This window comes from Megalops cyprinoides, chromosome 10 (assembly GCF_013368585.1).
Source record: "Megalops cyprinoides isolate fMegCyp1 chromosome 10, fMegCyp1.pri, whole genome shotgun sequence".
Taxonomy (NCBI): Eukaryota; Metazoa; Chordata; class Actinopteri; order Elopiformes; family Megalopidae; genus Megalops; species Megalops cyprinoides.
The window spans coordinates 31290083-31305504 of NC_050592.1; the positions used below are offsets into that span (position 1 = coordinate 31290083).

Here is a 15422-nt window from a genome sequence, read left to right on the forward strand (position 1 = left end):
TCGCTAGGCATATTTTGCAATCCTTCTGGAATTTCGACATGATCTGCAATAATAATAATTCACACAGTTTCCATAGGGTTTACTGAATTTTGTAATGAATTTTGCTCCCAATATGTCTCCGAAATGCATGAAACAATATTTCAGCAACAGTAGGTGAATTCAGAACTTCATTTTTTATTTTAATGTTTTTACTTACAAAATTCGTTTTGAACATCAGTATTTGAGTACTTGGACAGGGATTGATAATCATTTAAGAAGCATGGATTGTGAACATCTGAAAAAATGGCGAATGGATTTTAAAAAATTCTCTTAAACGCTTCCAAAATTCAGTAAACGCAGGGTAAATGTAAGTTAATGGAGATCGTTTTTGACCCTCCCCTCCCCTGCTCTCCTCCTGGCAGTTCATTGACACTCTCCTGGGGACATTGGTGAAGGAGCTGCAGAACAAGTACACTCCGGGCCGGCGGGAGGAGGCCATCAACGTCACCATGAGGTTCCTGCGCTCCGTGGCCCGCGTCTTCGTCATCCTCAGCGTGGAGATGGCCTCGTCCAAGAAGAAGAAGTACGTGTGCTGCGGGGAAAGGCTTGACCCTGCCGAACTGGGAGTGAACGCTTTAAGAGGGCTAGAGGCTGGAGCTGAATGGAATCCTGGGATTTAACTCGTGTACCTGTCTCAGACGCTAGGTTCGTAGATCAGCAGCTGTGCCTGTGCTTTAGGAGAAACGATGATTAACTGTCTGCGTGCGTCTGTGTCTGTCTCTGTGTCAGTAACTTCATCCCCCAGCCCATCGGGAAGTGCCGGCGCGTGTTCCAGGCCCTGCTGCCCTACGCGGTGGAGGAGCTGTGCAACGTGGCCGAGTCGCTGATCGTGCCCGTGCGCATGGGCGTGGCCCGGCCCACCGCGCCCTTCACGCTGGCCAGCACCAGCATCGACGCCGTGCAGGGCAGCGAGGAGCTCTTCTCCGTGGAGCCGCTGCCCCCTCGGCCGTCCCCAGACCAGTCCAACAGGTGGGTGAACGGGCGACAGCATGGCAGCCGTCTACATGGAACTGATGACACGGTTTCAGATATTTAATCAAAAGGTCACGCAGTCTGCCTCAGCTCTGTTCACACTACCTGGACTATGACCGAGACCACAAGGCTATTACCCGTAATATTTACCAAGATTCGTCATACTCATGCTTTATTCAGACTCAGGGCTGTGCCAGCTTATGAGTTTTCAGAATAGAGCATCTGTGGGGCTTTTTGGATTTGCATAGGTTTTCTTTACAAGATATGCGTTAGAATAAAATTGAAAGCAGGTTAGCTCTGTCCTATTTAGATCTTTTAGATTTTACTACACGGCCTCTGCTTTTCTCCATGGTGAGGCCCAGGGCTTGGTGTTAAATGGGTTTGTTGCTCAGGCTGATTTACAGGGTAGACAAAAGAGGTGTGTTTCTCAGTGGGTAACCGAAGCGTTACCACAGCCGCCCTCCAGATCCGGTCAGGTTTCCTGCTGGGCCGAGCTCTGGTCCATCTCAGCTGACCACGGTGTTGCGTTTGTGTCTCTGCTGCAGCTCCAGCCAGTCCACGTTCTCCTATATCATGAGGAACCCTCCGCCCCGCCACAGCAGCCAGTCCCAGCCCGCCCGCGGGAGGGATGAGGAGCAGGATGACATCGTGTCCGCCGACGTCGAGGAGGTGAGAGCCCACCTATCCGCCTGCACGCTAAAGCAAACGGCCCACCAATGTCTGAACAGAGAGTGCAGACCTGCCCCTCTCCGCCCTGCGCCCTGGTGACAGGGCCCCGGCCGGCGTTTAAAGCAACGCGCTTTTTCTGTCAGGTGGAGGTGGTGGAGGGTGTGGCCGGGGAGGAGGATCACCATGACGACCACGAGGAGCAGGGGGAGGAGAACGCAGAGGCGGAGGGACAGCACGACGAGCACGATGAGGATGGTAAGAGCACCCCCGCCACACTGTGCCTGTCCGGCAGCATCTCCTCAGAGCGGCACTGCATACGTACAACATAACGATCAGCAGTGCTGTACAGTGCTGCCTTTGAATGGGCTAATGAACACTTACGCAGAAAGGCCTCCAGGCCTGCTTCACTGATACTGACCCTGTGATGTATCTGTCACTGGACCTGCCCTGATGGCAGCAGCGTGTTCTCAGTAATCGCGCCTCTTTGCTGCCGGGCGCCGTTAATGGGGCGTTAGACGCATATCTCGGCTCGGTAGCGTTGGAAAGCGACCCCCTGTCAAGTCTTAGTGATTCAGGCCGACATCTCGTCTGCTCCCCCCCAGGCAGCGACATGGAGCTGGACTTACTGGCGGCCGCGGAGACCGAGAGTGACAGCGAGAGCAACCATAGCAACCAGGACAATGCCAGCGGCCGGAGGAGTGTGGTCACCGCGGCAACCGCTGGCTCCGAAGCAGGTACTTGGACGGGTTTTTAGGCACAGGCACAGAACCTACCTTTATTCATTGAGGATTGAGTCGTGAATGTAAATTTGTAGATTTAATTTTCTCCTCCTGTTCTGGCCATGCTGTGAACCCTCTAGATGTCCTAGTTTTGAGTTCCCTTTCTTTACTGATGTAGGTTAAACTCAGAATGCCTTCTGTTCCCCTGTAAAGCCAAACATGGAAATTGCTTTTGCACTGCAGTACTTGTTTTGTATTGCCAGATGCAACCTCACTAACAACATTTCTTGTTTTAGTATTGGTTTTGCTATTTTTAGTGATGTACAAGTCATATTAAAATATGGTTGTCTGTGTTGAGGCCCATTTGTCCATGTCACGGTCTTGGTGAAATGTAGATCTATGGCATTGCAGAAGGCCCTATTGAAACAGCAGCAGCAGGGAAGTTGAAGTGATCGGTCATTATTGAAATGCTATTCATATTAGTCATTGGCTCAATGCACAATTTATTTCATTTGCAGGAAGTAGGGTCTCCCTGGCATTTCCTTTGTTTGGTATGAGCTCCTCTTTATTTCGATGCATATATGTCAGGACAGGAGTGAATTATACACACCTAGTTTACCTGAGCAGCTGGTCCAGATACATAGCCCTGAACCTCACCTGCCCCAGGCACCATCTGTATTATTAACATATTAACAGTTCATACCTGAACTCTAATCTTTGGTTTTTGCTTCAGTTGTCAGATGCTAAGTAACAAACTAAATAACAAGCCTGTCTGGTCTTTGCTAACCAGTGTGCTCCTTCCTTTGGTTCATTCCTCTTTGGTGTTCATTGGTGCGTTTTTCAAGTGTAGAATGAGGTTTACACCTTGCGTTTGAAAGCACCAGTACCCTACCTACAACAAGCGCAGTTCTGCTGAGGGAGAGTCATGAAACAAATGGACAGTGTATGTTTTAGGAGAGAAGTGAAGGCTGTGATGTAATGTGAGTGTCACTTTAACATCGCCTCAGAGGCACGTTGTGGGTGGAGTGCCTGATGGGGGTGAGCTGGGTCTTGTGGTGGTGTGGTAGACTAACCCGCACCGTGCGAGGAGGAGGAGGAGGAGGGGAGAGGGGCGGGGGCGCGGCCCGCACTGAACTGTCTCTGTTTTGAATCCCTCCTCCTTCCCGAAGGTGCCAGCAGTGTCCCTGCCTTCTTTTCAGAGGACGACTCGCAGTCCAACGACTCGAGCGACTCGGACAGCAGCAGCAGCCAGAGCGACGACGTGGACCAGGAGACCTTCCTGCTGGACGAGCCGCTGGAGAGGACGTCCAGCGCCTCGCACGCCAACAGCGCCGCCCAGGCGCCGCGCTCCATGCAGTGGGCCGTGCGCAGCACCCCCAGCCACAGGGCCTCCGGCAGCGCCCCCTCCAGCTCCTCCACCCCCGCAGGTCCGTCACAGGGTCTCCCGCCCTGGAGACTGGTGTACATTCAGCCCTAGTCAAACGCCTCGTTTAGTCTTGTTTGAAACCTGGATGTTTCAGTTAATAACCCCCTCTTTTTTTGCTGTTCCTGGGGAAGAAACATGGAACTAGCTACAGGGCATTAACTGGACACAATGTTGTCACAAACTGAGTTTTGGGGCCAGACTTTGGATTACTGTAGAGTGTAACTCTATTTGGGACTCAGATTGGGACATTTATTTTTCCCTTATAAATGCACTTGAAGCGCTAGTGTCCAGGTGCGTGTTTATGGCCTGTTCTATGATTCATAATGGAGCAGCCCAGAAAAGACACAGTGTTCTCGCGCTGTGGAAAGCGTGCTGTCTCCCACTGTGCGCTGACGCCTGCTGTACGTTTTCCCCTGTGCAGCCAGCTCCACGGGCCTGATCTACATCGACCCGTCCAACCTGCGGCGGAGCGGCGCCATCAGCACCAGCGCCGCCGCCGCCGCCGCCGCCCTGGAGGCCAGCAACTCCAGCAGCTACCTGACCTCCGCCAGCAGCCTGGCCCGCGCCTACAGCATCGTCATCCGCCAGATCTCCGACCTCATGAGCCTCATCCCCAAATACACGCACCTGGTGTACTCCCAGTACCCCGCCGCCGTTAAGCTCACCTACCAGGACGCCGTCAACCTGCAGGTGGGCTGTCAGACCATGCAGGGGCAAACCGGGCAGCTCTCACGTAGTGTTCACAGCCCCGGGTTTGAATAAAGCCTCAGTGTGATAAACCTTTAGAGACCGTGGTGAAGTCGCTCTCACAAAGCAGAGTGATTGGTGCCAAGCCGAGCGTAATTGCTCAGTCAGAGTTTATTCTGTCTTGTTTTTGTGCGAGTAGCAGCTGAGTGGGGCATGTGTTTGTGTGTGTAAAGATCAGTACATCTGAGTGTGTGTATGTGTGTGTATCTCAGAACTACGTGGAGGAGAAGCTGATCCCCACCTGGAACTGGATGGTGTCCATCATGGACTCCACGGAGGCGCAGCTGCGCTACGGCTCGGCGCTGTCCTCGGCGGGCGACCCGGGTCACCCCAGCCACCCGCTGCACGCCTCGCAGCACTCGGGCCGGCGTGAGCGCATGACCGCCCGCGAGGAGGCCAGCCTCAGGACGCTGGAGGGGCGCAGGTAACACCCACCGAACGGTACTTGGGGATCAGAAGTGATGGAGTGATTCTCAATGATTAGCTCCCACAGCTTGATGCACAGTAGACATCAGTCAGAGGGGTGAGGCTGGCTAACTCGCAGTCATTCAATACCATCATGGCTAAAGTCTGATTCGCAGGGGCGTGTAATTGTCTGATAGGCTGTGCAGTGCCCTTTCCATTGGCCAGATCTCCCCTCTCTCTTGAAGAAATGTTCACTTTTCTTAAATAAAGCAGCAGCAGGGAATGGTTTCAGACTCTCAAAGTCAGGGCCAGTGGATTGATCTGGTGTTCTGCATTCTGTTGCCATTGTCATCAGGCTCCCATTACACTATGGCATTGTCATTTAGCAGATGCTCTTATGTAGAGCGACTTACATAGGTCACAGTTTTGCATGTTATCTATGTGTACAGGTGTATATTTACTGAGGCAGGTCTTGGTCAAGTACCAGGCCCAAAGGTATAACAGCATTAAGCCAACGGGAAGTTGAACAGGCAGTCTTTTGATTACGAGCCCCGCTCTTTACCACTATGCCAGATTGACATCCAGGCTAGTATAATAGTAACTCTGTGTGTATGTGTGCCAGGCGTGCTGCCACACTGCTGACTGCGCGGCAGGGGATGATGTCGGCGCGCGGGGACTTCCTGAACTACGCCCTCTCCCTGATGCGCTCCCACAACGACGAGCACTCGGACGTGCTGCCCGTGCTGGACGTGTGCTCGCTCAAGCACGTGGCCTACGTCTTCCAGGCCCTCATCTACTGGATCAAGGCCATGAACCAGCAGACCACGCTGGACACGCCCCAGATGGACAGGAAGAGGTACTGTGTGCGGCCTGCGCTCACATCGAAAGCCCCAGACATACGCACTGAATTCCAACCTTGCATGAACATGAGAGGTCTACATTTCATGACTTGTATGCCATCACGAGCAGCACACACATGCACACACACACACTACCAGATGCTGTAAGAAGAAATTTCTATACAGTGTTGAAAGTTGATGCTATGTGAAATTTGCCAAAGGAGCAGATGTGCTTTGTGTTCCATAACCCTGTCTGTCACTTTCAGAACCCGTGAGATTCTGGAGCTGGGCCTGGACAACGAGGACTCTGAGCATGAGAACGACGAAGACACAAATCAAAGTGAGTTACCGCATGACAGCAGAGCTCAACGATGCCAGTTTGTACTTTGTCACAAACCTTTGGTAACACTGTTCTTGGATTGTTGCTCTTTAAATCATATGGCATGCAGCATATCACCAAGTGTGCAGCATTTTCGCAGTGCTGATCTTTGAATGACAAGTCCGCTTGATGGTGTGTGCAGTACCGGTAGGGTCTCTGGAAGGCAGACACAGGAAGAGAGGAGTTAGGCAGAAATTTGGAAAGAAGAAGAGGGCATTTCTCAAAGGTACACTTCAGAGCAGAGTCCGTCTTTGCCGAAGACAAACTCAATTTCACAGTTGGACCTTTTTTAAAGGGTTTAAGGTCCTTGTTGCAATAGTGAGTACTTGAGAGAAGGGCTTAAATTGTGCTATTCCATTTTCCTATGTTCTTTCCCTTGTCTCTAATCTGTAAGGTTACAGTAAAAATATAATTCATGGAAAGGGCATGAATAATTCCCTGTCAATGAAGAAGTGAGTAATTGGTATGCTTTGTTGAAAAAAGCTTGCCGTTTTGGATTTTGCTTCACTGGGTCAGAGATGTCAGTTCCACCATGAAGGGGGAGTTGTGCTCTCCCCTCATGCATGTGGGCCAGTCTCCCTTCAGCCGCAGGCTGCGGAGGTTGACGCATGCCTCAAGCATGTTGAACAGAGGAGGTTGAACAGAGCACCCAAATAAGACACCGTCTTTCGCACCCTCAGGCTCCACCCTCCAGGACAAAGACGAGGAGCCCGTTCCTGCCGAGACAGGCCAGAACCACCCCTTCTTCCGCCGCTCCGACTCCATGACCTTCCTGGGCTGCATCCCGCCAAACCCCTTCGAGGTGCCCCTAGCTGAGGCCATTCCACTGGCTGACCAGCCACACCTGCTACAGGTAAAGCACCCAGCTGCGTGACTGTGAGGTTTTACCCAGTGAAATGAGTGTGGTATACCATTGGTGATTAAAAAACAGGGTTACGTAAAGGGGAATCAGCCATAAAGAAAGCTTGGTGCTTATTCTTGCCAATAAGCAATGTATCTTTCCATTGATCATCTCCACAACGAGAATGTTTGGCCCGGATTCAGTCAACATTTGTCCTTAACATTGACAAGCAAGTAAAGTACTTTATTAAGTAGGAACCACCACTTCACTGATCACTGAACTTGGTGCACTGTGTGCAAAGAATATAAGTAATGCCTGCACTTAAATGTGAGTTAAGGACAAGTGATTGAATCCAGGCCTTTGTTGCCTATAAAACAATTTACAGGAAGCCATTGCACTTACATTTACACCTCTGGTATTTCTCAGCCGAATGCTAGGAAGGAGGATCTTTTCGGACGGCCGAGCCAGGGCCTGTACTCCTCCTCATACAGCACAAGCAAAGGCCTGTCTGAGGTGACTGTGGACAGGAACTGCCTAGAGGTAAAGCAGGACACCTCTCCCCCTGTGAACCAATCAGCTACACAGCCTCTGGCCGCAGGAGTAATATATGAAACTGCAAGTTAATCGTTTCATTGCTCTTATTTCTGCTGAGATGCATTTAATGTTAAGCTCTGTTAGCTTTGTATGTCATTTGGTGTAAAAGCATCTGCCAAAGACAAATAAATGGTGGCAAAGTAAAGCACAGATTGTTGAATAGTTCTCTGAAGCTCTGTTTCTGAGGTTTTACTGATGGTGATCAGTGATAGTTTTTATTGAATGATTTGAGGTGAATCTGTCAGCAGTGCAGGTTAACCTGTATCTCCCTTGCTCCCCTCAGATCCTGCCCACGAAGATGTCGTATTCCGCCAACATGAAGAATGTTATGAGCATGCAGTCGCGTCAGAAGGGTGGGGAGGAGCAGGCGGCGGCCGAGCCTGAGATGGAGGTTCCCAAACCCGGGCCCTCCGCCCACGACCTGGCGGCCCAGCTGAAGAGCAGCCTGCTGGCGGAGATCGGGCTGACGGAGAGCGAGGGCCCGCCGCTCCCCTCCTTCAGGTGTGTGCTTCCGAGCAGGGTCCTGGGTCTTTGCATTTCAGCTCCCATCTTTCAATGGATTTTCAACAAGCACTTGATAGTTCATGTTTGTTCCCTGGTTTTACCCATTTAAAGCTTACACGCTTTAACTGTATTTCTATCCCTAATTTGTAGCTGTGTGTGAGCGACTGTGAGAGAGTGTGAGAGTGAGTTTATGTGTGTGTAATACAGTCTCTCTCTCTCCCCCCCCCCATTGCAGGCCGCACTGCAGTTTCATGGGCATGGTGATCTCCCACGACATGCTGCTGGGCCGCTGGCGGCTCTCCCTGGAGCTCTTCGGCCGGGTGTTCATGGAGGACGTGGGGGCCGAGCCTGGATCGGTGGGTGGAGTGCTTGTGCTGGGGCTGAATGTTCTGATGTGAAAACCTGCATAATGTCTTTCAGCTAAGTGAAGGACATGCGGCTGGTACTATTGAGACAATATCATAGTACTTGTTTAGACTTGAGTTTTTCTCAACCATGGATTATCATATGGATTGTCTGTGTAGATTGAAGGACTGATAGTAAGTGATTGATTTTTGTCATTGTTGAAGCAGGGTGCACTTATCGTTAGAGGGCAGGGACGTCTTCCATTTATCTTTTAGAGGTGGTCATTTTAAACCGCCTGTTCATCAGCAACACAGTCATTTGTAAACATCCCAGCACTGTTTTTACACTCCAGTTTAGAAATAGTGAAGCTGAGATGTCTAGACAGACCTCGGGGTTAAGACCTGGTTCACGCTTGCCCGATTTGGTGCTTGCCCCTCGTTCACGCGCCCTCCCTCCCCCCGGCAGATCCTGACTGAGCTGGGCGGCTTCGAGGTGAAGGAGTCCAAGTTCCGGCGGGAGATGGAGAAGCTGCGGAACCAGCAGTCGCGGGACCTGGCGCTGGAGGTGGACCGCGACCGCGAGCAGCTCATCCAGCAGACCATGCGGCAGCTCAACACGCACTTCGGCCGCCGCTGCACCACCACGCCCATGGCCGTGCACCGCGTCAAGGTCACCTTCAAGGACGAGCCGGGCGAGGGCAGCGGCGTGGCGCGCAGCTTCTACACCGCCATCGCCCAGGCCTTCCTCTCCAGCGAGAAGCTGCCCAATCTGGACTGCGTGCAGAACGCCAACAAGGGCATGCAGGCCAGCAGTACGTGCCCTCACTGCACCACTGAAAACAGATCCTTTTATGGATAGTGTATTTTTCTACGCATGGACTAGATTTTCACATTAATATGCTAGAAATACCATTATTAACCTCCTTGAAAATTACACACACACACAGGAAACGTGTATATGTATAAAAAAAAAAAAATTAAGTTACTGGGCAGATGGTTTGCTCGTGCCCATTGGCTCCCAGGCTGCGTGGCACTTGTATACATGCCTTGCAACCAAAGGTGCAGTGGTTGCAACCACTAAGATTCCATCATCATACATCATTTCCATTATCACTCATGTCTTGTATGAACTTAAAGAGAATCACCTGAGTGCTTAATGAAACTCTTAAGGTCTGGATTCAGTCAAAGCACATGGTCCAAAACTTTGAGTAATAAACAATGTAAATGTTACTTTTATTTGACATTTGCACCATGCTGTCTCCCATTTAAGGTGTATCCTTAAATTTCCTGATGAGTTTTAAGGAAGAGTAGCATTGTGTTTCGTCTGAAGTATGTCGCCCTCGCTGAGAGGAAGGGGGGCACTGTCTGAGTAATGGGGCCTTCTCTGTGCAGATCTGATGCAACGCCTGAGGAACAGGGACCGGGAGAGAGAGAGGAGGAGCGGGGGTCTGAGGGCAGGCTCCCGGCGAGACCGCGACAGGTAAGCCCACATGCATGCTAGTCTCCATGACGAAGTGCCAAGCTCTACCGCCGCTCCACGCCTAACACACCTTTGCCCCTGTGTATGTCTGTCAGGGACTCAAGGAGACAGCTGTCCATTGACACCCGACCCTTCAGGCCCGCATCCGAGGGGAACCCCAGCGATGAGCCGGACCCCCTGCCGGCACACAGACAGGCCCTGGGGGAGAGGCTGTACCCCAGAGTACACGCCATGCAGCCGGTACGACCTGTCGTCCGATCACAGCCAGCTGTGTTCAGTGCCAAAGGCTTTAATGCCACCCGTCTTTCTGTTAAACCTAAATGTTCCTGTAAATACTGTTTGCTACTGTAAGTCATTCCAAAGCACAGTGTGTGATGGTGGTTGTGTCCATTCAGGCCTTTGCCAGTAAGATCACAGGGATGCTGCTGGAGCTGTCCCCGGCCCAGCTGCTGCTGCTCCTGGCCAGCGAGGACTCTCTGAGGGCCCGGGTGGAGGAGGCCATGGAGCTCATCATCGCCCACGGAAGGTACCGCTCACCGCTCCACACCACACTGCGCGCTCCTGCTCTCAGCTCCCAGTGCAGGGGGGCTTAACTGTGAGGCCGCACTCGTCACACCTCCTCTCCTCTCTCTGCAGGGAAAATGGCGCAGACAGCATACTGGACCTCGGCTTGTTGGACACGTCTGATAAATCACAGGTTAGCATCTGTTCAGTGTGTCAGTGGAATGCAGTGTGGGGTGTGTGGGAAATGTCTCTGGGAGGTAGATATGTTCATGTAGCACAGAATGGTGTACTGTAGTATGATAAGGCCAAGATGAGGAACAGGAAGGCTGCTGGAGCAGTGTCAGGTTGAGTGTGAGTGGCTGCTGGAAGCTTAGCTCAGGCAGCTTGGCACTGTGTGTCTCTGTGTGACGCCACACTCTGTCTCCAGCAACAGGAGAACCGCAAGCGACACGGCTCCAGCCGCAGCGTGGTGGACATGGAGCTGGACGACCCCGACGACGGAGACGACAACGCCCCCCTCTTCTACCAGCCCGGAAAGAGGGGCTTCTACTCACCCCGCCCCGGCAAGAACACAGAAGCTCGCCTCAACTGCTTCCGCAACATCGGCAGGTACGGACCTCCTCATCCGACACAGGAGTTATCACAAGGTCAGAACTAAAATAAAAACATTTAATAGACAATTAATTTTTTTCTTTTTACTTTACCCTTCAGAATACTTGGGTTATGCCTGCTTCAGAATGAACTCTGTCCCATCACCTTGAACAGACACGTAATCAAAGTGTTGCTCGGGAGAAAGGTAAGAACATGCTAGACAAGCCTTCGCTCCTTTGTCTGCATGTGTGTGTGTGTGCGTGTGTGTGTGGGTAATGTGTCCCTGATGGCGTGTCTGTGAACACAGGTGAACTGGCATGACTTTGCGTTCTTCGACCCGGTGACGTACGAGAGTTTGCGGCAGCTGTTCCGCCACGCTCAGGCGGGCGAGGCTGACGCGGTCTTCGCCCAGATGGAACTGGCATTCGCCATCGACCTCTGCAAGGAGGAAGGGTCTGGACAGGTGAGAAAGAAGCCACACTGGCTTTAACTGTTTTGGCCCTTCAGTCAGATTTGAAGCTTAGCGGAATGTAAAATGCAGCATCACTAGTACTGATTTTTTTTTTTTTTTTTTTTCTTTTTCCCATTTTAATCGGGACCATCTGAAAAAACTTTGGAAGTGAAGAGTAAATAAAGTGAAAGTTCCATCAGGATTATTATTTTTTTTTTTTTTTTTTTTTGAAGGTTCCTGGAAACATGCTAACAGCATTTTGTGCATTAAGTAATCCGGATGGAGGTGTGATTGGACTGCAACATTTCCTCTGTTCATTTCAGGTGGAGCTCCTGTCAGGTGGTGTGAACATGCCCGTGACCCCTCTAAACGTGTACGAGTATGTGCGAAAGTACGCTGAGCACCGCATGCTGGTGGTGGCTGAGCAGCCTCTGCATGTAAGTACATTTCACGGGGTTTAGCGTCTGGAGTTAGCCGTAATCTCACAGGGATGCTTGAGACTAATCTGCTTTGAAAACATAGGATTAAAAGCCAGCCAGAGCTCTTAGTACAAGTGGAAAGGCATTTGTATGTATGGAGGCAAATTCTGCAGTCGCCTTCCCATGACCACAGAGTGTTGGTGTACTTTCCCCGGATGCTGCAGTGCAGACTGGATTCGTTTTCAATAATTAATGTAGGATATACTCAAAAAGAAAAATATAGCTCTGCAGTTATTTGCTCCGCGTGATTCACTTTCCCTTATTTGTGATGATAATCTGTAGGGTATGTTGTAGTTTTATTGTAGGATGGGTTATAGTTTTACGGTAGGAGGGTGTTGTAGTTTTGCTATAGCGTTTCTTGCACTTGTGTCAAAGCATGTACGCCCTGCTTATCGTAGCATTGCATAAGAGGCTGACGCACGTTCCGACGTGACCACTTGTGTTCAAAACACAATCTCACTCGATGTTATACTTTATTAGATGCTCTGAGTACTCCCCTTGGGAAGTGGCTGTTGAGCAGCCGATAAACGACCCGCTGGGAAAGGTGTGAGGTGGCAGTGTGATTAGCATGCCCGCAGTGCTGAGAGAATGTCCTCTCGCTCCAGGCGATGAGGAAGGGCCTCCTGGACGTGCTTCCTAAGAGCGCCCTGGAGGACCTGACTGCTGAGGACTTCCGGCTCCTGGTGAACGGTTGCGGGGAGGTCAACGTGCAGATGCTCATCAGCTTCACCTCCTTCAATGACGAATCAGGTACAGGATCCCCTTCTGAGACCCGAGTAAACATGTGGCTGTCTAGGGAGGGCTGTGGGGGGATTGTTGTGGCCACTACTGCTCACGTGTGGATTTGGTTTTGGGGATCACTTCAGGAACATGTTTTGGGGGGGAGACAAATTATGTTTCTAATACATGACTTGATGTGTAAGCGTGTCAGGTTTTATTTCATCTTGTCATCTCGCTGGTTGAAACTCAACAGGGGAGAATGCAGAGAAGCTGTTGCAGTTCAAGCGCTGGTTTTGGTCCATTGTTGAGAAGATGAGCATGGCTGAGAGACAAGATCTGGTAAGGCTGTCTTCCCAAGCTCCCCAGACTGTGCCATTTATGCCAAGTAATCATGGATGTAAAATGCTAGCAGCAGAACCCCAGTGGGTTGCCCCGTGGTTCAGGTGGTAAAGGTGCAGCTTGAGCCCAACAGGACATTGCTAGGTAAGGTCTGGGCTGCATCATTAACCAAATGTGAGTTGCAAGAATGAGCAGTGGGACATTTTCTTCCCATGGGGGGCAGGTGGGTTTACATAGGCTAGGGCTCCTTGGCTCAGTGCTGAAACAGCACTTCCTAGGTCCTAGGCAACTATACATTGTCATCACAAAAGGACAGACTGCTCCTCCAATCAGCACTCATTTTTCTACAGTACACTGTATCATGTGGTGTGGGGAAAACTGCCGCCTGCATCACAGACAGGGTGGTTTGGAGGGGAGGTCGTCCTTAATGTTTTTCCATGTTGGTCTGTGGTCCTGATTTTGAAGGAATCCCTTCCTCCATTCTTTCCCCCTTGAAGGTCTACTTCTGGACATCCAGCCCATCTCTACCGGCCAGTGAGGAAGGCTTCCAGCCCATGCCATCCATCACCATCCGGCCCCCGGACGACCAGCACCTGCCCACCGCCAACACCTGCATCTCCCGCCTCTACGTGCCGCTGTACTCCTCCAAGCAGATCCTCAAACAGAAACTCTTACTAGCCATCAAGACCAAGAACTTTGGTTTCGTGTAGAGGATGACGAACAACGTGTTTACTGTTGTGTAATATTGCTAGTTCCATTTTTGTAGATTTATTTTTTGTCTATACAATTTTATGAAAGTTAAAAAAAAAATGCTGTCACATCCCTGGTGGTATTTTTTTTTTGGTCTGCATTGCAAATGCAGGCAATTTTATTTTCTGTTTTCTCAAGAGGCATACATTCCTGCATTGGGTTTGTAAAGTTGAAGCCCACCACTCTCGGCCCTACCAGCTTGAACTGTAACTTCCCAGGAATTTGGCCAGACAGTAAACTGTCAGCCATACCCCAGCCAAAGATGACAGCAGAAATAAAAAAATTGTTACACTGTGAGTATGATTTTTTTTTTTCGCCCTGAACAGAATACTTAATATCACTGAAAGTTCACTGCTGCCTTTGTGGAAAGTCATTTTTTCTTGTATAGGGGAAGTATGGAATTTCAAAAATAAACTTGGATGCAAAATATTAATTTGGTCTCAATTTTTGAATATAGTGCTGTTTTATTAGTGAAGCTTAAAATTCCAATGCTTTTTAAATGGAAAAACATATAAACAATGTTTCAAGGGAATCAGTTTATGGAAAGTGTAGTTTTCATGGAATTACTTGGATTTCATTAAAAATTTGCATTAAGGATGAACAGAAGAAAACTGATATCATGAAAAAGTCTACAGAATATGGGTAAAGTTTTGATATTTCTATGAGAAAAGTACTGGCTTGTTCTGACCTAAACCACAGATGGTGGTTGCTGGGCAATTTGTGATCACAGGAAAACTACAACCAGCAAACAATGTTTCAGTAATTAGTCTGAGTGCATGGTATATAAATGCAGGTGCTACTTATGGATGACAACCCAGCTCTCCTAATGCTACCTCAAAAATGGGAAAGTACTTGCATTGATTATTTAGGTGCAATTGGATGTCTTCTATCTGGCAAACTCTGTAGAACCTGTAGTAGGATTCTGTTTGAAACTAGGAGGAGCTGCACACAAGGCTCAGCACCAACTAATAAGCTTTTCAAAACGTGATCAGTCCAAAGACCCCAGAAATCAAACTCTTGGTTTGTGGAACGATGACAAGCCTACATGTGGAACTTCATTAAGAAGTTGTGAGCTTGACACAAAGGTGTGCAGTGGAATCAAAACGGTATATCCATCAACTGTATGGTTCAGTGCCATCCAGACCCTGAGCAAAAAAGAACGGTGGGTTGTTATCGGGCACTAAAACCACTTTTGCTAAACTGACATTTAATCTCCTGTAAGGGTCAGCAGTAAAAATCGATTAGCTTTACTATTTAACTGGATAGTCTTTTGAATACAGGTCTTGCGTCATCCTCCACCCTGTGTCATCTTCCAGGTGTAAGCACACAGATTTGTCGATGAATTTACTGACCTTTTACGCTGTTACACTTGGGATTATCTTTCCATCTTGTTTAGCAGTACCTCACAGGTAAATTCCCTGGTGAAAAACTGGTGATAACACCTGTATATATCTCTGTATAACTGGATATACTCTGTGGTGCCTGGTGACCTACACTTATTTAATACCTGGTTCATCTCGAGGTACCCTGTAATGAAAGAAAAAGACGATCCGCGAGGGGATAAACTCTTGCCTTGACTGTAGAGATCTTTTATTGCGAGTTGTAAACCCTACCCGATGCACAGACTCAC

At 49.7% G+C, this 15422-nt stretch overlaps 1 protein-coding gene across 6 annotated transcripts in view; it reads left to right on the top strand.

Moving 5' to 3' along the window:
* LOC118783953 (E3 ubiquitin-protein ligase UBR5-like) overlaps positions 1–13866 on the top strand; it is a 43220-nt gene extending 29354 nt beyond the window's left edge. For 3 of the 6 annotated variants that reach the window (XM_036537892.1, XM_036537888.1, XM_036537893.1), the window contains exons 33-58: positions 402–562; positions 769–1008; positions 1557–1680; positions 1824–1935; positions 2283–2414; positions 3569–3826; positions 4247–4515; positions 4785–4996; positions 5600–5833; positions 6083–6156; positions 6876–7048; positions 7463–7576; positions 7914–8131; positions 8370–8490; positions 8945–9290; positions 9871–9958; positions 10054–10198; positions 10354–10484; positions 10595–10655; positions 10890–11071; positions 11174–11258; positions 11361–11516; positions 11828–11941; positions 12589–12733; positions 12957–13042; positions 13540–13866. In XM_036537892.1, coding sequence (XP_036393785.1) covers positions 402–562; positions 769–1008; positions 1557–1680; positions 1824–1935; positions 2283–2414; positions 3569–3826; positions 4247–4515; positions 4785–4996; positions 5600–5833; positions 6083–6156; positions 6876–7048; positions 7463–7576; positions 7914–8131; positions 8370–8490; positions 8945–9290; positions 9871–9958; positions 10054–10198; positions 10354–10484; positions 10595–10655; positions 10890–11071; positions 11174–11258; positions 11361–11516; positions 11828–11941; positions 12589–12733; positions 12957–13042; positions 13540–13752 — 4194 coding nt within the window. In that variant the 3' untranslated portion in view covers positions 13753–13866. Of the gene's footprint in view, positions 1–401; positions 563–768; positions 1009–1556; positions 1681–1823; positions 1936–2282; positions 2415–2917; positions 2951–3568; positions 3827–4246; positions 4516–4784; positions 4997–5599; positions 5834–6082; positions 6157–6875; positions 7049–7462; positions 7577–7913; positions 8132–8369; positions 8491–8944; positions 9291–9870; positions 9959–10053; positions 10199–10353; positions 10485–10594; positions 10656–10889; positions 11072–11173; positions 11259–11360; positions 11517–11827; positions 11942–12588; positions 12734–12956; positions 13043–13539 lie in introns of all 6 variants that reach the window. The other 3 variants (XM_036537889.1, XM_036537887.1, XM_036537891.1) reach the window with 2 other exon arrangements.
* Positions 13867–15422: the final 1556 nt, after the last annotated feature.